The sequence below is a fragment of the Erigeron canadensis genome, chromosome 8 (genome assembly GCF_010389155.1).
Source record: "Erigeron canadensis isolate Cc75 chromosome 8, C_canadensis_v1, whole genome shotgun sequence".
In the NCBI taxonomy this organism is placed as follows: Eukaryota; Viridiplantae; Streptophyta; class Magnoliopsida; order Asterales; family Asteraceae; genus Erigeron; species Erigeron canadensis.
In genome coordinates this window covers 39989435-40016479 of record NC_057768.1, presented here as the reverse complement: position 1 = coordinate 40016479, position 27045 = coordinate 39989435, and the positions used below count along the sequence as shown (strand labels likewise).

At 32.7% G+C, this 27045-nt stretch overlaps 1 protein-coding gene across 1 annotated transcript; it reads left to right on the top strand.

The window, feature by feature from the left end:
• The first annotated feature begins 11193 nt into the window (after positions 1 to 11193).
• Positions 11194 to 14879, top strand: LOC122580157. Its single transcript, XM_043752427.1, has 8 exons — positions 11194 to 11359; positions 12111 to 12355; positions 12473 to 12544; positions 12876 to 12943; positions 13504 to 13615; positions 13806 to 13892; positions 14292 to 14381; positions 14569 to 14879. Exons 2-8 carry the CDS (start codon positions 12128 to 12130, stop codon positions 14731 to 14733), a joined length of 822 nt encoding a protein of 273 aa, XP_043608362.1. The 5' UTR covers positions 11194 to 11359; positions 12111 to 12127; the 3' UTR covers positions 14734 to 14879.
• The last annotated feature ends 12166 nt before the right edge of the window (positions 14880 to 27045 follow it).

Genomic DNA, 27045 nt, shown 5'->3' with positions numbered 1-27045 from the left:
ATTAGTACCACTTGCGTTTCCTAATTTATGTATGCCTTATCTGTGATGTAGATGGAGTTGTAAATATTGGTTCATAAAATTGAAGGACATGCTTGGTAGGACAATTTTTTTTCCAGTGGAAACAAAGACTAAAAGGTGAAGAATATAGATTGTATTTAACAACGGGAACTCTTTGAAGTTAAAACAATCCACACATGTTTTTTGGAACATCTGAAACATCATAATGAAGTTCAAACTTTATAACTACAATGGCTTACAACATTGTGTTATCTGAATCTGTTAGTTAAATGTCCGGATGAAGTTATATGATGGTGTGGATTGATTAAGTGGGGTCTTATTGACACATGGCTGCCAGGTATGTGTTTACCGGCTCCATGTTATGTCTTAGCCGGTAAAAACTCAACAAAGGTGTTTTAGCCTAGCCGGTTTTTTTTCCCCATAATAGGACAGATTTTTGTTTTGATCCTAATAAAGTAAAAAGTGACAAGTTAAGGTACTTTTCAAGTAAAAAACTCAAGAATTAAAGATCCAAACATTCCTCACTGACGAATCCGAGTTGTCACTTCCCCACCCGGCCACTCCCATTTCAAATTTATTTATGGGCCTTTGTTGTACCGGAAGCTTAATGGGCTCCCTTTTTATTATTACGAGTACTATTTTACTATTATCTAAATGACTAAATGTATACATGTAAATCTGCTCCCATCTAAAAAGTACACGTAAATTTGTAATAAAAACGCTCTCAAACAAAATGTTAAGGAAACGAGAGGTTTAACTTTAACTGATATTTATTTATTTATTATTATTTTTATTAAAGTTAGTTTCGATTCAGACGTGTTGAAAACAATTTTAATCAACGATTTGCTAGACCTCCAATTCACTCCTCATAGAAAATACCTTGAGTTGAGAAACCCAAGACTCGAACCGAGACCTTGTGTGATTATATATTATTTTTATTTATAAGCGTATCTATGACTATGTGTCATTTTATCGTTTATTTCCTAATGATTACATGGAATGTTAAATACTTTTTATATTTGTGTACTCTCTTTCTTTCTTTATCTTTTATTTTATTCTAAACTCCCTTCATCTCTTGACCCTCAATTTAAATCTCGTTACACTAAATTACTAACACCCTTGATCAGAATGTAAGAAAGTAAGTAACTGCTCAGTGCTGCCTTCCACGGGTTTTGAGCCCCAATACCTCGACGGTGTATGAGGGAGGTTAAGATGTAGGCAGACCTTAGAGAGGCTGCTTCCAGTTTTTACCTAAATGGTAGAAAAGACCCTCCAACATTTGCATGGGATGAGGATCGAACCCATGACTTCTGTCTCCAGAGGCAAGGGTGTTAACCACTGATCCAACTATGCTGCTTAAATTCTGTCTCCAGAGACAAGGGTGTTTACCTTGATCAGAAGGTAAGAAAATTCTGAAAATAGGTGCCCCTTTTTTTTACTTGGTTTTCTTATGTAAAGATATATTTAACGGGCTCCAATCTTCAATTTCTCCCATGTATTCAGTTCGATCATGAGTTCATGACACTTGGGAATTCCATTTTTGGACTGTATCATATTAGAAGTCTTAGATCAATTTAGGGCATGAGTTGATTTTCGACATTTGCTTTCTCATATGTATGTGTTCCTAGGGGAATCTCTAATGGATACACCAAATATTTACTCCAACGTTATTTTCTCTCCAAAGTTTTGCTTGAACAAAAATTTGATTTTAACATTTAAGAATTACGAGAGTAAGTACCCGCGTGTTGCGGCGGTGAGATTGGTGGAGGTGATAGGTCATAAAGTGTGATAGGTCATAAAGTGTAATAGGTCATAGAGTGTGATAGTCAAATGCCTTAACCATACGGGCTCCGTCTTCAGATTTAAAAATTCGTCGAAAGTATATCGAATGACATCTCTAATGAAAGAGCATGAAATTTCAAGATCACCCATATAATTTTGATAATTTATCGACGTACGGTTTTTGAGATAAAAGATTTTGACTAAATTGGAGGAGTAAATGATTTATGGAGGAGAGAGAAAAAAAATGATCGGTTGAGATTTGAGGAGAGAGAAATGGTGTTAGGTAAATATAAAATTAATATATAGGCATTTTGAGAAAATAAATGTTGAAACTTAAAATGTAAACAGAGAAGATTTGCTTTATAATATAGTATAGATATAGATATATTAATTCTACTATATAATAACTAGGGTATGAAAAAAATAATAATACTTTATATATCAATAACCGCCCTCTAAATTTTCGTAAGACAAAATACAAATTTTAATGCATCAAATTAATTAACACGCTGTCATAAACAAAAATGCAATATTCTATAAAATGATTAAAATGAAGAATATTGAATTTTGGTTTACGTAAGATTTGGTGCCAAATGTCCTAGAAATTTAGTGTTACACTAAAAATTACACCAGTTTTTGATAAGTAGAAGTCAAGTTGTAGTAGACTTGTTATGGTTACATCATGAGATGTATCTTCATAACTTTTGTCAGGAACAATTCCATATATTCACATAGTCGAATAATGCTTTATTTTTACCCGAGACTCGTAAATTAAAAGTTGCAGGTAACACTGACATAAACTATGTAGAGTAGAACATGAAGTGCCCTTGTACTAGCTGACATAGCAAATGGATGATTATTTGGAATGTAAACTGGAAAGGGATTGTATACACAGATCAGCATGGCCTTATTTGATAGGAGTACTTGTTTACTATGGTTCATTCTTGTAGAATATTTTAAAGACGATTTTCCGTGAAAAAATTGCAAAGACAAAATGAGAACATGAAAATAATGATATATGACTAATTGATATGCTTAAATGTCCTAATAATGAGATTGGGACATATAAAAGGAGACAAACAAATTATTAATTGGAGTTATTGTTTATAGAACATATATCAGAGAATAATCAACTCACTTAATTGGGTGGAGAATTGCTTTCGTTTTACTGTGACTGGAGCCAGTAGAAATGAAAACGATTCACATAAAGAGTGCATTCAAAGGAGTCATAGATGGAAACCATAGCGATGGAATGACCAACATGTAATTTCTTAAACGAGCTACATAACAACAGCCGATAACAGAGAAGGGAATGACCTTTCTTCTCCTCATCTCTCATTGATGTCACTGAAAAGCCATAATGCAGAGGGGTAGTATGACCTTGTAAAAGTACTTAAGATCACAAGATGAAAGAACCTAGAGATAGGTTGTCTCTTTTCTATTTGGTTTTCAAGCAGAATTAGGTTCAATCATGACACTTTAGCCTCCTATAATTCAGACCCTATTCTATTATAATCCACAGATCTGTTTTAAAGCATGGGTCAATGTTGCCGTTGGGCTTCCTTATCATAGGTGGTCCTTTAAACTTGAATAGGTTGGTATCCCCCTTCTCATATATTTGGATGAATATGGTAACTAGTGGTTGCAGTAGACTTGTTATGGTTACATTATGAAACCTTGGGTTTATCTTTCTTACCTTTTGGCTAGGAACATATCCCTGCTTCCAAATGGATCAAATCCTAGTATGTTTTCTTTTTCATAATAACGCATTGGGATTGACAAACTACTTCATTATTAAGAGATGGCTTTTTATCACTCGCCTACCAATGCCGTTCTTGATTGGATAAAACGATCCTAAAGTCATGTACAATATTTTTATCACTAATAAAAGGTTTCCTACTTTTTGAGACACTCCAATATGTTTCGATTAAAGGCTAGTTGTTTATGGTTGGTTTGAACCATTCTTGCTTATGATGGACAAGCGACCTTAGGGAAACTAGATAGTAGCTTTTGACCGTTCTGTTTGTTTTAGCCAGAGAACGGTTTGCAAGAAGAGGTTTTGGCAGAAGAATTTGAAAGGCACGGGTGATAGAAAGGTCCGAGTACTATGATACCAAATTAGCATCCTGAACTTCTTGCTCTTTACCGCTAGACACAGCATAGATGAAAAATATTTGGGGCTGGAAATATATTCAGAGCAGGTTTTTGGTAGAAAAATAGGCATTATCTTAGAATAAAATTCTTGCTTACTCTGCTTCTTTTGTGTGTATGTTACTTTCGTTGAATATATAAAGTGGTTTTACATTCAACATGAACAACCACAACCGAGCCTTTTGAGTTGTACCATGATTTTATGTTCATCTTTGTTGATAGTTGTATACTTGTTTCTGTGCTTTAAAAATTACAACACAAAGACACATTTTTAAGTAGACCAGAACAGGTGGAACAATCTGATATTATATTAGGGACAAACAATATCACTACACCAGTAAGAATTAAAGCAACAAACAGTATCACTACTCTTGATCTTGTTCATGTTCATGTTCTCATTCTTGTTGAACAACAACTAAGAAAGAATATGTCCTTTTGGGTTGTGAGAATTCACAGCAACATCTTTGATGAACTCTTTCTGATCATGACAAAGTTCACTGCATGCCTTACGGGTCATCCATAAAATCTGATTATGCACGTCAATCTATAGTAATACCTCCTATAACGGAACAAAAAAGAATATCGTAACCTTTGTCTCTTCTGAAGTCTTTTGAATTGTAGCATTTCAGCCTTCATATCAAGATCGGTTATGGATGGGGTCTGACCCTTTACGAACCGGTCTTTTACTTGACTCATAAGGATCCAAGCTCTTGTTCAAAGATGCAGGTGACGGCTTTGCTTGAAGTTCCTCGGTGGAAACTGCCTCTAGAATGCGATGATACATGACTTGTTCAATGCCTATGTTTCTGAAGCCCGAAACCATGTATGGTTCAACTGCTAATATTCCAATACATGTAAGAATTATAAATAGTTTACAACTACTATAAGTCATAGTTTATAAGTAGTAAAACAAGAGAAGTAGACTAATAGAGATGATATTTTTTTTAGAGTAAGGCAGTTAAATCTCTTGGTTTTGTGACCCAATGCTTAGATATAGGCCTTTGAGATATAGAATAAAGCAGGAAGGGACCCACTTGCCAAATAAGTTTTAGATTATCCCAATCATAAGCCTTCTATTTAAGCAGATTAAGGCTGTTAGAAAAAAAGAAGAATCTGACTAGGATGGCCATTGGGAATTGGAGCAGTAGAGCAGTACCAACTACAAGCCAAGCATCTTTTTCATTCTTCTCTACTTTTGTCCATTGATCAAAGACAAAAACCATGCTCATGATTCTAAGTTGATATGGGCAAAATATTCAAATAAAAACTAGAATAAATTACAGGGAATCATGGACTGTGATTAAACATTTTATTAGTTTGTGTCACTTTAAGATTTTAATTACAATGTGCATCCCCATAGTAATACTAAGTAATTAGCCTAAGAAACTATATACAAATTTATGGAGGGTATTTATGTATATTACTATTCCTTAGTTAGTAAGAAAAGACATTGAGCAGCCTTGAGAAATAATTAGCATATGGGAACTATGTTAGGCCTATCATTAAGAAAAATGATAGAAAAATGTTCAATTTCAAAAAAGAAATGTGGCAAAAAAACCAAGGATTCACTTTATATGCCACTTTGAAAATCTCACTTTAGAATTCCAAGCTCTGTTCCCCATGTAGTAAAAGAACTGTCTTAGTTTATAGTTGTTCCTTTACACTTTTCTTTCTTCTCTATATTGGTCATCTGTTTTTGATTACACTTCCTAATCATGATGATAATGCAAGTGTTAATGTATGATAATGACATAACTACCATGCATTGGGATCACTTTGATCACTATATCATCTTTTTAAAGCTAACTTCCAACAGTTTGAATGCATTTTCACATGATGACATGGGCTTTCATCATATGTGTTCGCGCACAATGATGCTATACGTCGTCAGTGAAACTAGGATGAAAGTAGGAAGTGGGACCGTGGGCTTTGCGTATGGTACGTGTACGTACAGATAAAGATTTTAAATGTAATGTACTTGTTAGATACTTACCAAAGTAGAATCTAATGGGGAATGGGCATGATTCTGCCTTTAGCAAATTAGCCAACATCCAAAATAAAGTGATGGTTTGTTTAAAAACTTGTGAATGTTAGCTTTGCAGCTTGTAGATTCTCAGGTCTGGTCTTAAAGAAGTTGCTTTTGCCAACTTTAATGCAAATCTTGGGTCCATTGAGGCTTGTGGCATCAAAATCCTCACCTTCCCTGCCACACACCAATTAACAAGTACATACATAAAGAAGAATGAGCCATAGAGCTACTAGGAACTTGTAGCAAATGTATGATATGTAACAGATTGCCCAATTTGCCAATCTGACCATCTGGGCTATGACCATAGTATAAATGTAGTTGAGCCCAAGTGACCAAACTTAAATTCGCATCTCACCAAACCTATGCAAGTCTGTATAGTAATTACGAGTAGTATTTTGTAATAACTTTGTAGAGGTGGTAATTCTGACTTGTTGATAGTAAATGGGTCAGTTTGGGCATTGGCTTCTTCAAAACATGTCAAAAACGGTTTTGCGACCCATAACTCATGGAAGACGGTATTAGGAGTTACTTTACTTTATGGGCAAGTTTTAAATATTAGCTTAAAAATAGTAGCAGGTTGAACGGGTCTAACGGGTCAAAGTCACCCAAACTATATTCAAGATCCACAAAACCTCATAAATTGTTATTTATTTAGTTTTCAAAAGTTAGATATCATCGTTATAATATATCTCTTTAATCATTTAAGCACATTAGTTATTTATAAAGCTTGAAATGCTTGTGGCCCGCCGCCATTCAGAATCTAGAATAGCGGCCACCTTTGAGCCTCTTTTACGAAATTATACCATATGCAGAACTGTGACCTACAAAATTTATATATTTGTACATCATCCACTCTCGTGTGCACACAATATGTATTTGTTGTGCGATAGAGAAACACGGAAAAGGGGTGAGGGGACCAAGTAACTTGCTTTATACCCTATAGCGGAACCTATGGAGATGTTAGATAAGTTAGTTTATGCAATGTTCGAGTGGCACTAGAACTGGAATTCGATTCAAATGATATTGGTTAAAGAGCGATTAAAGGTGAATTTTATAACAAGACAATCAAGATGTGACAATTACATAACATAAACATATGCCAAAGTAGATGCTTTGTTGGCTACTTTAGATATTATTCCCCAAACAATCATTCTTCCTCGTTCCATAATTTACTTGTCAATGTATTTTAAGATATGTTTTTAAAATAACAATACCTTAAACATGTAATCGTTACCATTTTGAAAGAAAATTATGAGCATTGTGAGTACAAGGAAAATGAAGATGCAAGATGTATACTTTCTATTTTCTGATTTGAGATCATCGAAATAAAGATTCACAGCAACACTGAAGAATCAAAGTGATACACAAATCTAACAAAGTGTTTAATAGTAGTAACTAATACTATTAGATAGTGAAATATTATACTTATGGAATAAAGAGATAGATTAGGTGATCTCTCTTTATTATATGTTGTGAGCTATTATTATGCATATGTTTATGCTTTAATCAGACTGACATGTGAAAAGATGATCAATCACCACATGAAATTACTTTTTCAAACGATACAAAACACAACACTGTTCGTAAGAGGTGGAACTCGCAACCAGTTAAATATCAAGTTTTTATTTTTCTAATAAATTACAGTTAAACTTGAAGACGCGAAGCTCCATTTAGTCAGCTTAGCGACAAATATCAGCGATAGGTTTCAAAATTTATTCTGCTAGACGCTTCAAACTAGCCATGACCATTCCTCATAATAAAAGACTTGATTTGGTGCTAATATACGCTACAGGTCTGATTTCAAGATTGTAAAAGGAAAATTGAGCATGCAGTTTGCCCTAAGTGGGCTGAGCTGCATGTTGAAGTGCCACACTGCTGATCAAAGTTCATCTCCATTTTTAATTTGCGTTGTTTTTATCACTATTATGTAAATAACGGCTGAAAATTTACGATTGTATGACCATGACTGAAATAATGGCTGGGACGTGGCCAGGTGCAGGCCATCGGACTTTAAAAGATGCATAGAATATGTGTTTTAGCATTAAAGTATGGTAATTAGTTTTCATTAGTACGATTAACCAATGATTCCACATAACAGTTGAAAGGTGCTTAATAATGGTATACTTGGCTTTACTAGCCATTCTGTAAGCACTCGATACTTAACAACGAATGCATATATTCTGACCACTAGAAGAGAAGAAATGCTCAATTTCTTTTTTGCTAAAACTATAGCTGAACATAGACTTACTTTTGAACGAAATAGTAAATCCACTTCCAGTATGATTCTTAGTTATAGTGACTTGTACTTTTTGCAGTAAAACTTTTATCTTCAATGGATGTAGGGGCAAAAGCCCACCTTTATTTATTCCTGCAACATGAAAACAAAGGCAATCTTGGACTAGTTTATACACAAGTATGTTAATCAGAGTATTTGAATTGAATGTAGAACTGATTATTGGCTTAGAAGATTAATAAATACATTACGTGTCAATGTCACGTCATATGGAGAATTTTATGCCTTTTATCATCTGTTGAAATTCCCTTTAAGATTGCAAGCTTTCCTTTGTTTTCCAGAAGTTTAAGTGCCCTCAGCAGGACTCTATGGTCCAAAAAAAAATAAAAATGATGGAAATTCTTCACTTTTCTAGCAGTGAGAATTAGAATAGTAACGGAAATTGATAACACACAAAAAAAAACCCCGACAGCAAGGTAGTTCCTAAAAGGTCTGTAGAGCGTTTTTATTTGCCTGAATAGGATTGTCTCTCGAATGCCATGAATCTTGGAGCATGGTCTAAGGGCGGAGCTCAAAATCAAAATTATCAAGGCTTATGGATAAGATCAGGGGGTTCATATACAACTTTATATGAATTTAACACTTAATACCACTAGATATAAGGAGAAAACTTTTGTTCAACGGGTTGACTACCCTCTCTCGGATGTATGTAGCTCCGTCCCAGGGATAGGTAGCAGTTTTTGGCCCTATGAAATATTATGAGTGGGTTAAAATATGTTTTATTCCATATCACAAACATGATCATGACTTAATGAGCCTAATAGAACTCTTTGGAATAAGTTCTACGAGAGGCATGTTTCTAAAAATAAATCCTCCACAATGTTAGATATGGGTCTGATTTGGACTGCTAACCGGGCTATGATATCATGGATTTTTGAAAGTATATAATTGTGATACGTAGAGGGTCACGAAAAAAATTCAACATTTTATTTATTTTCTGTTTCTTCATGCAAATGAACTGGTCCTGGCTAATGCAACTACAGTCTCCAATCATTACAATGAACCACTTATACATAGTTGATTGATTTTCTGTTTTCTAGGATTGTTGTATGTACAGTGGACATTCATTCACTAATAAATGGGCTGATTTGAGTTGTATTCTATCTCAAATTAAGTTCCTTATGCATATAACCTTTAATTCACTTTCGTAGTAATCGTTATAATTAACAATCCACAATTACTATTTGTAACAAAAAAACAGACAACAAAGGATCTGCACGGCAACCAAACTCAGCATGGCCTATTTCGGTATGGTACACTAACAATGCCCGTTTTGACCAAAACCCATTAATTTTGACCCGTTTTCTAACCCCGCTGACATGACATTCATTGGCGCATTTTTGGATAAAATAATCTACTTACATGTTCCATGTGATTCAATTCCTGAGCATATTTCCTCAATCGTCATCACTCTATTCTCTAGCCCATTCTCCTTGACCTAATCAAAGCATGATGTAATGAACATTAAGAAAGAACAAATTACCACTTGTATGGGACAAACACATCACGCTATCTACGTTACTTACAAAGTGTAATATAATGTCTGCCCGGTCTTGTATTTGGTGCCAAAGAATGAGGCACCAATTATGATCATTATCCATCCATTCTGCACGAGCTGTCAAATGACGAGTTAATATGAAAATGGACTGAAGATGTATGATGATACAATAATCATATAGAAACATACCATCTGAATCTATAGCCGAGATGAAAGCTAGCCTTACATTTATGATTCAGAGACCCTGCATTACCACAAGGAAAACGGACTCAGAAAAGGAAATGAACTGCAGTAACAGTCATAAACTAGACATAAAAAGAACAACGCAGTAGTTCTAATGTTCTATAGAGAACCATTATGCGAAAGAAATGTGAATCATGTGTTGATGAACTATATTGAGAACCCTCTAAATATTAAATACCATCTCTACCAAAATAAAACAGTCGAGACCAAAAAAGAAGAATAGCATGTTAGTTAAGTATATATCCGAAGAGTAATAATAAAGGAATTAGAAGAAGTTTTACTGTAGGTGAAAAATCTATGTACTTCACAGTGAACCTTCCGACTATATATATATACACATTGTCTAAGGTCAAATTTTAACAAAGTATTTGTTTTAACTATCGTGTTACTTATAAATGCCAATTATATTTTCTTCAAAATCTTTAACAATCTACATAACAAAGTAATGCATCATCGATCATCATATCATATATGCGATATAAAATCTCTCAAAAAGCATATTCATTCAAATAATACTAATCTTCTAAATACTAACACTGTATTCTCGAGTTTTTGTTAAAAGAAAAGAAAGGAGAAAATTGGATAGGGGAAGAAAGGATAGATAATTACATAAAAAAGAGGTATTCTCGAGTTGAAAGAAAAAAAATGAAAGCGGATAGTTAAATGTATTCTTGAGTTAGAAGGAAAAGAAAGGATAAAAAAATACAATTTTACATTTATAGCCTTGTAGTAATTAAAAGCTTTATATAAGTTTGAGTGGTATAATAATAATTTCACCATTTTTTTTTCAAATCTTGCCAAAAGTGGCAAGAAAGTTTTAGGATCAAAACATCCTATTTTTTCCTTTCTTTCCCTTTCCTTTCTTTTAAAACAAAAACTCAAGAATACAAAAACTAAAAGTTTCTTATCTTTTCTTTTCTTATCTCTTCAAAATAAAACTCAAGAATGCACTCTAAAAAAAATACAATTAAACCAACACGTATCTAGAAAACTCTAGATCAATATAGTCATCATCAAATAAACAAATTGTTCTCTTTCTTGTTTGTACATAGAAAAAGTCACCCAAAAACGAAACTTCCAACACATACCAACCCCCAAACTTTGTATTGTTAGTCAATCTACATCTACACAGCATATATATATGATCGTTTATCAAACATCATAAATATTATCCCCATTTTTCAACTTTTTCTAACAATTCCACAAAACAACGCGGTACTACCTAAATATAGTAACCATCTGCTTTCGTAGAGAGAGAAAAAACATTACATTCGATTATTACAAAGATCACGCGCTTTCTATTTTCCACCTTCCTCTTCGCATTCTTTTCCTCCTTCATTTTCAGGTAATTATATTGATATTATTATTATTATTCATATAATTTATTTCTTTATTTTTTTGTATAAAATCCAATTTATTTTTTTGATGATTATTATAATTTGATCTATGTTTTGTTGAATTGAATGCTTGTTTTTATGAATAATTAAAAGGGTCATGGTGAAAGTTGACTTTTTGATCTTTGTTTAATTTTGCTTTCAAGATTTATGTGTATTTGTTATCAAGATTGAATCTTTTTATCATATTACTTATGTTTGTTTAGATCTCTGATCGTATGTAGAATACCCTTATCTTTATTTTTATGAAAATATTTTTATTTTTGTGGATAATCTTGTAATGGGGTTGACCGGCTAAGCTTACGACACGTCCATGATACCCCGGTCAGGCCGCGACTTGCCCTTCTCGGTATAATGAATATGGAGAAGTTCAAAAAGAAGTATAAAGCTTATTGGTTATGATTATTGAATTTTTAGGAGTTTAGACTTTGAAAAGATTGTTATATCATTTATTTATATAATCTTTGTGTGTAATTTTGTTATAAATGACAATGGAACTTGAATTCTAGACTTTGAAAAGGTTTTGTGTGTAATTTTGTTAAAGATTTGATCTTTTAAATTTGATACATTATATGTATGCGCATATGTGTGTTGAATGCTTAAATGTATATTTGAAGTTTGACTTCTTTATTTCGTTTTGATTTGTGTCAGTTTTGTTTTTGAGTATTGTTTTCTTTTGTTGTTGTTGTTGTGTGGATATAGGCTTCCATTGTAAATAGATGGGTGATCACTTGGTTCTGGATGTGAATCGACCCATTACAAGGAGCGAGGAGATGGCGAGCCCCTCATCTTCTACCAATGCAGAAAGTGCTGTAGTGGATGAAAACGGGGATTCGTATGATGACGAGGAAGCTCCTCTATTATCAATGGCAGAGTGTCGTATTTGCCAGGAGGAAGATTCCGTTGATGCTTTGGAGACACCCTGTTCTTGCAATGGCAGTCTTAAGGTATTAATCCATTGTATCCATAACTTTATTGCTTTCAACTTAATTTTTTGAGACTAATTTTATATTGTTTACTCTGTTTGAAATTTTAATATATTAAAGTCCTTGTTGTTTATGTAGTATGCTCACAGGAAGTGTGTTCAACACTGGTGCAATGAGAAGGGTGACATAACTTGTGAGATTTGCCATCAGGTATGTTATCATTATCAAATATATGTTATCATCATTCTGTTAATCCACTTATAATTACTTTGGATGAATGATATAAGTCAGTGTTTGATAAACTTGTATAGTAACTATTACATACTCTGTATATCATATCGGGGAAAGATTCTACCACTTGTGACAACCGTGTGTGTGGTTTTTTACACTCGAGCAGTACTTGCTGCGTCTTGCATCTTGTTAGTCATTTGAAATTTTGAAAAAGAAGTAGCTTAAGCAAGCATTCTACTTTATGCATCTTTTTTGAGTATGTTTTTCCTTTCTAATATACAGTCTTCTGTTAATCTTTTGTTTTGCGCAGCCTTACCAGCCTGGATATGTGGCTCCTCCTCCCCGCCCATGCTTGGAAGAAACCACCATAGACATTGGGTATCTTTTCATTGCCATTTTGCTTTAAGTCATGAGAAAGCATCCGTCTTTACTGTCGTTGTTAGTAGTGCCAATTTTGACCCCTTTACTTATGAATGCGATGATTTGGTTGTGTTTCTATTCCAAATGGGTAAAAAAGAAAACATTTGATACTAAGAGAACATGTCAAATGGGTTGAACCAGTCAAATCAAATGGGTTGATGTGGTCAAGTGGCTTGAAATTAACCCAAAGTCTATTTTTAATGTAGCAATCTTCTAGGTAGTCTTTATTTAAATATTTAGATTAGCATTTTAAATTCTCATGGTAGTTGGTAATCGGAATTAAAACGCAATCATTTATAAATTTTGTTAGAACATGGACAAAAACTTTTGACTCATATCTAAATAAATCCATCTAAACTCAAATTCATTTTGGCCAATTACCCAGCCTGGCCGAGTCACCCATCTTGGAATTGCTACCCTGGACATGGTAAACATGAACATTTACAAATATGGTAATAATTTGTTCTTATTTTTGTAGTTGTAACTTACACTGGTTGGCTATGTGGATGTTTTTGCAGGGGAGCATGGCAAATTTCGGAAGCCGACCGTCAGTATCTGGAAGCCGAGTATGATGATTATAATGCCACAAATGCCAGTGGAGCTGCATTTTGCCGTTCAGCTGTTTTAATTGTAAGCCCTCAAAAACCACATAGACTAAGAACTTTAGATTGATCTGTCAGCAATAATCTTGATTACAAAATAATGTTTGACATATATGGAGAAATATAGCATTTGAATGTTTTAGGCTACTATCCGTGACATCTGTTTACTCCTAAGATGTGTGTCATAAGTGGCTCTAATCTTTTCTTTCTTTTGGCAGTTGATGGCTCTTCTGCTGCTACGACATGCATCAACTGTACCAGATTCTGATGGAGATGGAGATGAGGATGCTTCTACTTTTCTTACTGTAAGTGCACTTGCAGATTATGCTTCGTAAAAAGCTACCCTTTAACTAGATAAGTGGTTTAGGGGTTGTTCGGATATGCATACTCAACCATTTTGATCATCATCTTGTTCTGAACACGTCATTGAAAGTTGGGTTTTTGTCCTGCTTAAGTCATTGGGTGACCAGATGGCCCCGATCAAGTGGAATAGTAGATGACCCAAAATGGGATTAAAAGCCCTAACTAGTGACCCCTTTATGCAGTTATGCAACAGAAATGATGCAATTTCTTTAGGGACAGATGGAGTTATCTTATGAAGTGTTACATGTTTCCATGTTTGTAGTTTATACTCTACACCGATGGAAATAACTTCTTTGAGTTATGTAATTCTTCTCATATTCTATTTTCTATATAATTGACAGCTATTCTTGCTTCGGATCGCTGGGTTTCTTTTGCCCTGCTACATTATGGTCTGGGCCATCAGCATTTTGCAACGTCGTAGACAAAGACAGGTTTGTCTTTATTTCATGACAGTTGACCTTTACAATAATATATAATGGCCTATCGGCTGGAAAAAAAAAGAGATTTAAATTTACACATTATCTTTTATCCTAGAAAATCATGTTTCAAGATAGACTTGTTCCTTCAATTGAAAATCAGAATTTCATTGGATGATTTTTGGTTAAATTGGGTATGCAGGAAGCTGCAGCATTGGCGGCCGCACAATTTGCTTTTGTATTGCAAGCAGGACAAAGAAGAGGGCTACACTTCACAGTAGCTTCTGTAGGCCCCGCACCAGCGCAAGCACCCGCACCAGCACCCACTGTGACTCCAACTGCGGCTCCACAAGATGAAAATGTTTAAGATGGCGGTGGAAAATTTATTCTTTTTTATTCGAGATTTTCGTTCGAGCTTCCCTTTTTTTCTTTTTTCTTTTTCTTTGTTGATGGCGTCAGAATTATTGTGAATAATCAAATGTTATGTTAATGTGTATATGCAGCCATTTAACAGTTGAGCATTCTTCAACAACTTTAACAAAGCAACAGAGTTTGCAACCATGTTTTATTTAAGATATTATGTACTAGTATAATATAATGGCTGATTTAGTTCTCGAGACGAGATGAGCTTATTGTACTGCTTGCTTGCCCTGGCCTTGCATCTTCTACTTGTTTCTTCGTTAGACCCTTGTTCTCTCTTTGCCGCATCATGTGTTTCAAATTATGGATTTGGTTTTGCTTTCGAAGCAACTGCCAACCGGTAGGTCTTCACCAAGGCTATAATTTTCTTGGGATAATGACCTGTGAGAGTAGCTAATTAAGTCAAAATGTCTATGTAATGTAACCATCTTTAAAGCCGTCTATGCAATGCAACGGAAAACGTATTTGTGTCTATGTGATGCATGTAATCGGCTAATCTATAGGTTACTGGTCACTAATTTTTTTCCTTTTATTTTTATAATACGTGGCTGGCTGAGGGGGAGCTTTGACCCAGAATTCTTTTTTTCTCTCTTTCTTATTATTCATATACATATAACAGATTCATCGCTAATCAATCATTTGTTAAACTTCCAAAAAAATATCATCCAACATATACATACAGATTCATATATCTCAACTGGGTTTTCAAAATCTTCCATCAACAAACCAAACCATCAAATGGGTTTCTCTGTAACCCATCAAGATTCACGGAAAATCAAGAAACTGGTGGTTAGTAAAGAAAAGGTCATGAAACAAGTTGTTGGGCAAGAAAATGATACATTGAAAGTTGAAGTGATTGATGATACAGCCCTGATTGAGATGGGTGGTGGGTTCAACTGTTCAAGAATAGTAAGGGGAAGAAGGGAATTGATGTCGGTTTTGGGGACGGAAAGAAGAAGAATATGAAGAGGGATAATGGGTTCAAGAAACCAAGTGTCGAGTGTTTGTTGAAATGTGTGAATGAGAAGAAGGGGAGTGAGGGTCGTGTGGCTGAAGAGCGGAAAAGGGTGATTGTGAACAAGGTTGAAAAGGGGAAAGATTGAAAAGAGGTTAAGAGAATGAGTGTATCTGAAAAGATTGGTCGCGGGTTGTTGAAAGAAAGTAAGGTGGATTTGAATTTACCTGAAAGATTGTTGGTAAGGCTTTCTTTAAAAAAAATGCAGTGAATCTGAAGGTGTCAAATGGGAAAGAAAATGATTTGAATGTTAAAAATATGAGTGATAAAGTGAAAGCTATTTATCGAAGGAAGGATACCAAGAATCTGGATATGGTAGGAAATGGTGTTGAAGAACACAGAAAGTTGATAATCTGAGTGTATCAGAAAAGAGCAGTTGCGGGTTGTTGAAAGAAAGTGAGGTTGATTTGAATGAAAAGATTCTTGAAGAAGGTGAGGTTGATCTGAATGAAAAGATTGTTGGTCAACTAAAAATAAAAGGAAAAAAATTGGTAACCGGTAACCTATAGATTAGCCGGTTACATGCATCACATGAATACAAATACGTTTTTCGTTGCATTGCATAGATAGCTTTAAAGATGGTTACATTACATAGACATTTTAACTTAGTTAGCTACACTCATATGGGAAAAAGGGTGACAATGTTACCATATCTGAGGGGAAAAAGGGTGACAATGTTACCATATGAGTTGCTTCAAATTAATAGAGTATTAAACATAAGAAATCATTATTTCAATAAGATATTGTCGAAAAAGTTAATTCTAGAAATGAAGATACATATATAAGACATAAGCCTATATGTGATCTAATTTTCAGGGACGGATTTGAAGGTGTTAAAAACGTGCAAACGAATAGGGCCTAGTCTTGCTTAAGGGCCCAAAAGTTCAATTATTTGTTTGTTAATATTGAATATTCATATTATAATACCCAAGAATTATAATTTGATATTGTATTTCTGTTTGAAATTGCTTATTATGAAAAAAGTATTTTGTTTTTTTTATAACAAAGGAATACGTAAATAATATCGATAATCTTTTGATTTTGCTTTTCTAATGTTTTTTCTTATTTTAATATAAAATAACTTTCTCATATAAAATTTGGTTATTTTATTTGTATAACGAAACAAAAACTTTTTTCCAAACCTTTCACTTAGTAAAATTTTTTATTTAATTAAAGGTCTTTATATTCAACACAGGACCTCTAAAATCTATGAGACGGCCCTGCTAATTTTTATACAAATATAGTATATGTAAATATAGATATATTCACTAATGGCAGAATTAGTACTATTATATAGTCACTAGCAAGATGCTAGGATCAAGGTATAGAATCCCAAATCTAGAAATAACTGAAACTACATATTTTGGATTCATACTGGAATTTTAACTGACTGCAAAAGGGATGAAAAAAACCCTGCTGAGACGAGAGAAAAATCCCCATCTACAAAGGTTGTGTAGCCGGTTTTCACTTCCTAGTGTTTCTGATGCAGTCCCATACAAACCCACTGATAATAACGAATGATCCATTAATCAACCTTGAGTTGTTGCTCCATACTTTAGATCGATAATTTCTAACTCTAAAGTCATTTACACCAATGCTATCTTCCATGCGTGAATGACCCGAAACAACCATAATAAGCATCTGGCTGGTCTTCAGACATTGTTTGCTGCCATCCTTCCGATTTAACAATTTCTTCCAGTTGGACAACCACTTCTTTCATTTCGGGCCTCTTCCTTGTATCACTGTCCCAACATTTTTCCATTAAGCGAGTCAACCACATTGTACAATTCAGTGGTCTGCTTGGTTTTGTATGCTGTAAATATCAACGACCGTATTCGATCTGTATGTCAGATTCTGATACTCTCGTATAAGTTTTAAATCTACATATTTAAATACTACTCATCAATGAAGAAAACGAGAGATTGTTGTTGTTGTGTGTACTCATCATCATGCCGTCGACTGCTACTACTACTTTCTTCAATTACGTATACGTATGCGTACTGTGATTTAACCTATAATCACAAGTACTGAAGTACACAACTACACATCATTCAACCTGAATTGTGTGTTTATGGTACATATTAATTACTATCCACTTATGAACTACTAGAGTTGGATACTTGGATTTTGTAGATAGGACATAAATTTGAAACTCAATTATTTTTTGATTGATGATAATTGATCCAAACTATTGAGACCTAGCTAGTTAGCACTTAATTAGCACCCAATACATAAATATTAAAAGAGACTCTGAAAATAATATATTTTGATTAATATGGTAATATCTTGTATACCTTAGCATGTACATGGAAAATTATTACTTTGCGCCACTTGTAGCATGTCATGTTGTCAGCTAATAATCTTTAAAAACAAACGATATTTTATTTCTTGATTGACATTTGAATATCCATTTTTTAAAATATACAAAATGAAATTCGTTACCTTTTTTTGATTTACGAAAACGCCTTACAAAACCTCATGTCCATACAAAGATTCAATTTATATATCAAAAGAGAAAATAAAGTCACTTTATTGAGTAGTATAATTTTCTCCAACATTTGATGACAGATCGATTGATAGTGGCACTTAACAAATTAAGTGGATTTAGAGTCATGCATGCTTTTCGTGAAATGGATAGCATAAGTATGGGTTTTAAAAATAATATAAAACATGCAAATCATACGGGCCATATACATGCCTTTTTACTACTAATTTTTTCCCTTTAACGAATGATATATATATATATATATATATATATATATATATATATATATATATTATATATATAGGGTTGGGTATTATAAAACAACTATTAAAATAAAACAAATAAGACAAGATCTTGACCCTTAGATCATGGCTAGATTGATGCACGAAGATTCACGAAACAATTGATGCACGATGATTTTCATGAGGAACGTTGATTTTCAGTAAAGAGAAACATATTGTTTATTTGTTTTACTTTAATATTTGTTTTATATTACCTAAAACCTATATATATATATATATATAATATAACTAAAAGAGGAGGTTGAGGTACATTTGGCATCCATAATCCCCTCCTTAACCTAATACTCCCTCCTTATTAATCGTCAATTTTTTAAATATTTATTTAATAAATGACTAACCTTTAATAAAAAGATCTTATAAAAAAATCTTTAATATTATTATTATCTATATATATACATACCACTTAAAAAAAACCCTCACATATTATTATTATCTATATATATATATTTCTTTAATATTATTATTATCTATATATATATATATATATACCACCTAAAAAAAACCCTCACATATTCTCAACCCAAAAAAAAAACCCACGGCAAAAAAAAACCATATGATCGACTACCAAAAAGGTTTTTTTATTTATAAACTTTGTTTATATTTAATTATTATTATTTAACATTGAATTTTTATGTTATTGTTATTAATATCTCTTTTAATTTAGTTTGTTATCCATTATAAGTTTATTATGGCTTCTTCTTTAACAACAAAAAATAAGATCACATTTGTTCATCTTGAAGATCTTAAGTCAACACATGTAACCATCATCAACGACTCTGTGTTGTGCATGTATGGACTGTTTTTGAGTGGAACAACTCGAAAAAAATCAAAACGTTCGAGATGGTCTTTATTGATGAATTGATATGTATTTTTCAAATTATAGACTCTACACTTTCTGTTTCTCTTTTTATTTAATTAAAGTTGGGAAAAAAAAGTAAATGGAATCAATATTTATATGGAGTAAATTTTCATATGTTTCTTCTTTAGTTTTCGTATTGATTAGGTTGTGATATTGGTTATATTAATGGTTGCTCGAACCATATCGTTACTGTATAAATTTTTAATTCGTCTATATCTGATGTAAACCAAAAGATATTACTGTTTGGTCGCTAGCTTTTTGTTGCATAAGAAAATCACACTTGAATTAACTTTAACTAAAAAAAATCAAAAGTGGTCATCAAGAATCAATTTACTAAGAATATATATAGAGATTGATCCATCAAAAATTAGTACTTGATCTTCGTACGCAATGCAACTTCTATTTAATATATTTGAATTCCAAATTTTTAGCTTTGATTAATATATTTTAGGACTATCCGTCCATTGTACGGGGCTGAGCACTAGTATATATATATATATATTAAAACAGCAGGAATCCTAGCATTCTAAAGTTTTCCTTAATCTTAAAACTATGTTAAAATATTGTCACGTAAGGCAGTAAGCTTTCTCTTATGTGACATCTCCATATTAATTTGAATTTTTATTAAATAAAACTATTAAAAAATTGCAAATGTCATAGATGTTTATAGAAAATGATAATACCAAATCCTATACAAATATTCAAAATCTTTGTTTACATATACAAAATAAATATTATATCAAACTATGATTACGAAAGAGATTCATAATTTTTTTACTCTTTATCAATTATATTTTACTTTTTGTATTTTTATTTGTTCTTTATTAAATTGACATCCTCTTTTGTTTATAGTATTTCTGGAGACAACTATATTAACACAACTTTGATTATATATTTTTTATATTTTGATGTACTTTTTTTTTATCATGTAGGTTTAGAAAAAAATGCTTTGTTTCTGTCAAATAATTGATCCTATTCACGTTGAAAATTACATGTCTTTGAGGATGTTAAGGGATAAATCTTTTGTGACAGATTTTTTCTATGACTTTTGTCAGAGGACGTATTTGTTTGACATATTTAACATGTATTCACTTTCATACAATTTATCAAGGTGTGTGTATTTCTACATGTTTTATTTTATTTTATTTTAAATCTATATGTTGAGGATTTTATGCTCATGCGTTAAAACTTATAGTGTTTACTAATTAGTTTAAAATAATACTTTTTTTTTCTAACAAGTTTTTGTTATCAATCATCATTCATAAATAAAACTATGATATTACTTCTTCAATCAAATTGTTGTTTGCTTTGTATGTAAGTACAAATTCTTTAAACTCATATAATGTTATTAGATTGCTTGATGTATCAAAATTTTTGTCTTTTGTTTTATTTCTTTCCATGTTCTTAGAAAAAAAAACTAAGATATTAAAAATACGATAATAACTAAAACGTTTGTAATTAAAAAAGTTTGTATAAAACTTTTAGTAAATATTTTTTAACAGCCGCACCTCGTGCGGGTAAAAGACCTAGTGTGTATATATATATATATATATATAAGGTAGAGATCCTGGAAGAATGTGTCTTAAGGAGAGAAGGGAGAGAAGGTCTTATAGGCCAATCAGAACGCGACATATGTCAAAATGAAAAAAAATGTGCGTTGACATTTTGGTAAATAAATCAAACTTTTCTGAAGCTTGATCAGCCTGGGTTCTGATCAGCTTGAGTTTGGGTCAGCTTGGGTTTTGATCAGCTTGGTCAGCTTGGTTGGGTCAGCTTGGGTTCTGGGTTAGCTTGGTTGGTCAACCTGGGTTCTGGGTCAGCTTGGATTCTGATCAGCTTGGTTGGTTAGCATGATCAGGTTGGTCAGCTTGGGTTGGGTCAGCTTGGTGTCAGGTTGGGTCAGCTTGGGGTCAGGTGAGGTCAGCTTGGGGTCTTGGTCAGATTGGGTCAACTTAGTTAGCTTGGGTTGGGTCGGCTTGACAAAATCTACACAAATGTAGATTATGGGTTTTGGGTCAGCTTGAGGTCAGGTTGGGTTAGCTTGGGGTTGGGTTGGGTCAGCTTGGTTAGCTTGGGTTGGGTCAGCTTGACCCAATCGACACATAATCTACACAAATGTAAATTATGGGTTTTGGGTCAACTTGGGGTCAGGTTAGGTTAGCTTGGGGTCTGGGTCAGGTTGGGTCAGCTTGACCCAATCTGCTGCACAAATGTAGATTAATCTACACAATTGTAGATTATGGGTTTTGGGTCAGCTTGGGGTTCGGTTGGGTCAGCTTGGGGTCTGGGTCAGGTTGGGTCAGCTTGACACAATCTACACATGATCTACATAAATGTAGATTAATCTACACAAATGTAGATCCCAAGCTGACCCAAAACCCAGGCTAACCAACCCAACCAACTGACCAAGCTGACCAACTAAGTTGATCAGAACCCAAGCTGACCCAGAACCCAGGCTGACCAAGCTGACCAACCAAGCTGATTAGAACCCAAGTTGACCCAGAACCCAGGCTGACCAAGCTGACCCAACGAAGCTGATCAAACCCCAAGTTGATTAAAACCCATACCGACCAAGCTTGACAAAAGTTTGATTTATTTACAAAAATGCCACTGCGTTTTTTTTTTAAAACCCACATGTCACGTTTTGATTGGTTCATAGGACCTTCTCTCCATTCTCTCCTTAAGACACATTCTCATTTGATCTCTCTTTCTCTCATATATATATATATATATATATATATATATATATATATATTGAAATGTTCATTTTAAAACTAAAATTTTTGTGAATTAGAATACTGACCAAAACACATTGTGATCTGAATTTAACACAATATGTTTTAATTGTGTTTTCTAAAAACACAATGTGTTTTTATTGTGTAATATAAAAACACTTTATGTTAAGTTTTAAATCATAGTGTGTAACGTGTGAAAATCAAAAAATTGTTCAAACACACTGTGATATGAACTTAACACAATGTGTTTTCAAACAAAATTTAAAAACACATTGTATTAAATTCAGATCACAGAATGTTTTGACCAGTTTTCTAGTTTCACGAAATTTTTAGTTTTCAAATGATCACAACTCATATGTAAAATGTTCATTTAAATATTACGAGTAAATTTTATGTAAAAACCAGAATACTGGTCAAACATATATATATAGGGGAAAGATAATTTGAGACCAACTAAAAAAAGTCCAAAAAAGGACCATTGATTTTCGTAACTTACACACCACCATCATCATCTACTACGATATACAAGACTTTTTTGTAAAAACACTAAGACTTTCCAGCGACCGGCCCACAGAAAAATCATGGAAAACAAAAAACGCGTTCAAATTGTATTTTTCTTAAAAAGTTTTCCTAAAAAATGAAAATTCCATTTTCTCACTTTTGCACTAAAAATTATAAAGATGTTTTTTTCAGTTTTAGTTTTTATTTTTCTATTTTCCAAACCTTTTACAAACCTAAAACAAGTGAATTTGAACATGTTTTTTAGTTTTCTAAAATAGAAAATAAAAACTCCATCTTTTATTTTAAATGCGTTTTCAAAATTTTTAAGTGTTTTCTAAAATTGAAAACCCTTTTCATTCTCTAGAAAACTGAAAATGAAAAACTTGAAATCATTTTCTCGAACTAAATGCGTTCTTAGTTTTCAAGTTTCTATAGCTTTGAAAATTAAATAATATTCTTGTTCAGTTTTTTTGAAATTTTTTTAAAATATCATGATTAGAACGTGTAATCTATACTCCCTTAATAAGCAAACTACCCACCCCTCTTTTAACATCTCTACCTTTAAAATGTCTTTTATGCCATTCTAATTTATTCTACCCTATTTTTTCTCCATCACACTCATTACACACACATACGTTCATCCGATTTTCGATTTTCTCTCCCTCCCCCCTTCTCTGATTTTCTCCCCCATAAACACCATCCACCACCGCCCCAAATACCACCATCCACCACCGCAATCCACCTTCTATGTACGCTATCCCCCCATAAACACAATCCACCACCGCCCCAAAAACCACCATCCACCCCGCCGGCTTATTTTTTTTTCTTTTTCATCGCCGCCGCCCCACAAACCACTATCAAACCACCAGCGTTTTTTTCTTATTCCTCGCTGCATCGCGCGGGTACAACGCTAGTTTAATTAATACTCACACCAAACTTTTTTCAGAGTATCTATTAAACTGACCTAATTGGTAATAATAATTACTCACACCAAACTTTTATAATTACAGTAGGATTTATAACATGGTCACCAAGCCTCGCCACCGACTGTTATATATACATAAACTTATCACGAGTATAGCGAGCCTTAGGCACGGGGCTTCTAAGTCAAAGGTCATTAACTATGTCGATTAATTCATCTAGCGAGTACTAAAGCAACTCCTTAATTATTTTCATTATGGTGTAACATTTACTAACTAGATTAATACCCGGTCGTTGATCGGGTGAAAAACAACTTAAGTATATAAAAATACGTTTCACACATGTTCATTTTACTAAAATAAATTAATAAATGTATGTGGTTGAAATTCTCATGTATTTTGATTTTGTAGTCTAAACTTTAAATATTCAGTCGAAGTATAAGTTATAATAACGCTATAATATAGTTATTATGGCCTTAATACCCGGTCGTTGATGACCTCCCAAAAAGATCTATAAATGTGTCACACATTACAAAAATATACATCAAATTGTTAGAAGATACATTTTGAAAAGACAACAAATCCTTTTTTTAGTCCAAGGCTATTTATATTAAACTTTTTTTTCATTACATTAGAATTGATGTAAAAAACAACCCATCAACTCATTTGACACGTCAACATGAAACTTGACCCTTCAATCTGCTATCCCGGTTTAATTGGATTTTTCATTTAAAAATGTCATTTTTGTAGGACTATTTCAAAAGTTGAACTTAGTTTTTTATTTGATCAACATAATAATATAAATGAACTTATTTATGATAAGTTAGAATTTATATACAATACGTTAACGTAAACGCATTGATTAATGTTTTTTGTTTCTTAATATTTTGTTTAGAACGACATAATATCCTACTCATATTCTTAAGTTATATAAATGTTTGAAATAAAACTGGTGACTTTCAACAACTCTATTAATCTACCCCACAAAAAGGAAATGAGACTCGAACTCAGATGAATTCTTTTAGGGTCAAAGACCTTGCTAATGAGCCGCCAATCTCATTGATATCTTTCTATAAGTTTTTTTTTGTTGATTTTAAGTTGGTGATTTAATAATCTTTTCAGAATAAATGTTTTTATACTTTGTTTATTTTTATACGTAAATTTGGTTATAAAGTTGTGTGCAGATTTTACCATACATTAATTTAACATATTGTTTATGAAAAAAGAATATGTAATATTGGTTTTAATTTGAGCTCTAAAAACATGTTTCCAATACTGATGAATTACAACCCTTTTATATATTTTTTTTCTTGATAAGTATATATATAAACTAAAAGGTATATATATTTGTTGATATGATGATGTATGTTTTTGTAGTATGAGTCATCTCGGTTGAATCGGCCGATAATAACCCTTTTCGATTACAAATATTTATTTATTCTGTTCCCTGTTCTATGAATAATTAGTTTTCAAGGTGAGCTTTGTTGTTTTTTTATATCTCATTTCTCATTTTAAAAATGCTTCCTTAGTTTCCATACAAATTGACATAAAAGTAAAACAGTAAGTGGCTAGCAACATAGAGAAATAAAAAGAAATTGGAATTCAGCTTCGAAACACATTGTTATGACATCCATATCTTTGTAATTACTAGTAGCATAGTATCCGCGTGATGCGACGGTAATTATGGCGGTGACGGTGTAATGATTGGGCGACGGTTGGTGATTGAGCGAAGTTGAGTTGTGTATATAATTGATGTAAAGGGTTAATGGACATATTTTTAAAACATAAAGGATTGATAGTGTAATTTAATCATTAATATTAAGGAGGTAGTGTATGTGAAAGTATTTTAAGGGGTGCCAAGTGAAAATATTACATATTTTCAACATTAACAAAAACAAAAAGGTCTATTCTTTTTACAATATAGTATAGATAATGTTAGTTGTTTATTTTAAAAGAGGCATTAAATACTTTCCAAAACTAAATTCAACCAATCATAACACAAAGAATTCATCTTTTTAACTAATAGGAATCAAGAGAATCCATAATATTTTCTCTTAGCTCCATGACAATATATATATATTAGATATATATAATATACAATTGTAAAACATTTTTTTTCTGTTTTAAATAGAGCTTGTACTTGTATCATCATATATTATTAATCTATCATATATAATTAATCTATCATATCTTACAATTGATATAATAAGCAATACAATTTTTGGCATATGAGAAAAGAGCCTGTACTGTATTTTAGTATGTTTGTTTCAATTTTTAGCATATGAAAAAAGATATTTCAAACTTTTAACTAAAGCAACAATATATAGTTGTATACGAATGGTCGATAAATATTTTCAAGATTCAGATGTATCGACTTCTTAGTATTGCAATCATGGAATACATGGATGTTTCGACAGGGAGTAAAGAAATTGCACATCACTTGCTCCCAAAATTCAAAAACCTACAAAAGGACATAATAAAGGTTTATTTTTGAAGATTTTTATAATCTTGATAAGATATGAAGTGGATAAATGATGGGAAAAAGTGAAAGAAAATGAAACAATGAGGGTTGGAAACTGAAAAGGGGAGAAAGGGATGGGACTTAAGGGCAACATCTTTTATTAGTGCATTAGGCTACGCATTTGGATGCTTTTTCGTCTTTCCTTCAAAATTAAAAACACATGTTTCGGATTTAAGGTTTATAAGATTTAAATTTAGATGTTCTTATTTATTTGGTGCCTAGCAGGTTTTGGGAGAGGATTCCCTCAAGTTGCTTAACATGACTAGTCATGTTAGACAATTCTTAACCCTTAGATTAAAATCATAGGTCAAGATTCAAAGATTAACTTCGAATCTTGACCCTTAATTGTCATCCAAAGGCTAAGATGTTTCCAACTTAATCTATCAAGTTGAAAACAACTTGAGGAAATCCCTTCCCGCAGGTTTTTAGGAGCTATAAGCTTAAAAATCCTTAACTTTAAAAAGAAGTCCTTTTAAAAATGATAACCCTTTTTGGATATATATTTGAGATCAAAAGTTCCAACTTCATCAAAAAGTTTTTAAAATCTCTGAAAAGTCTGTGAAATAAAAGCTTTTATAAAATTGGTTGAAATAAAAGTCTCAACTCCTATTTTCATTTCCAAGCTCTAACTCAAAACCCCTAACCATAACCTAGCTCGAAACTTTTGTACCAAATATATCCTTTGTATTCAAATCCTACCCAATGCATATATGATAGTGACCACAAATATTTAATTTCCACCAAAGGTGGTCATGAGTAACTTTTTCTCTCCAGTTTTCTAAGTGATAGAAGTTTCTCATCGAGAGTTTAAATTGGAGATCTCTTCGACAAGGAGACTCTCTTATTGAGGCCAGGTTAAGACAACATAAGCTAGAGCTCTTGATATTCACGAGTAATTAACACTTTTTTTAAAAAAAAAAT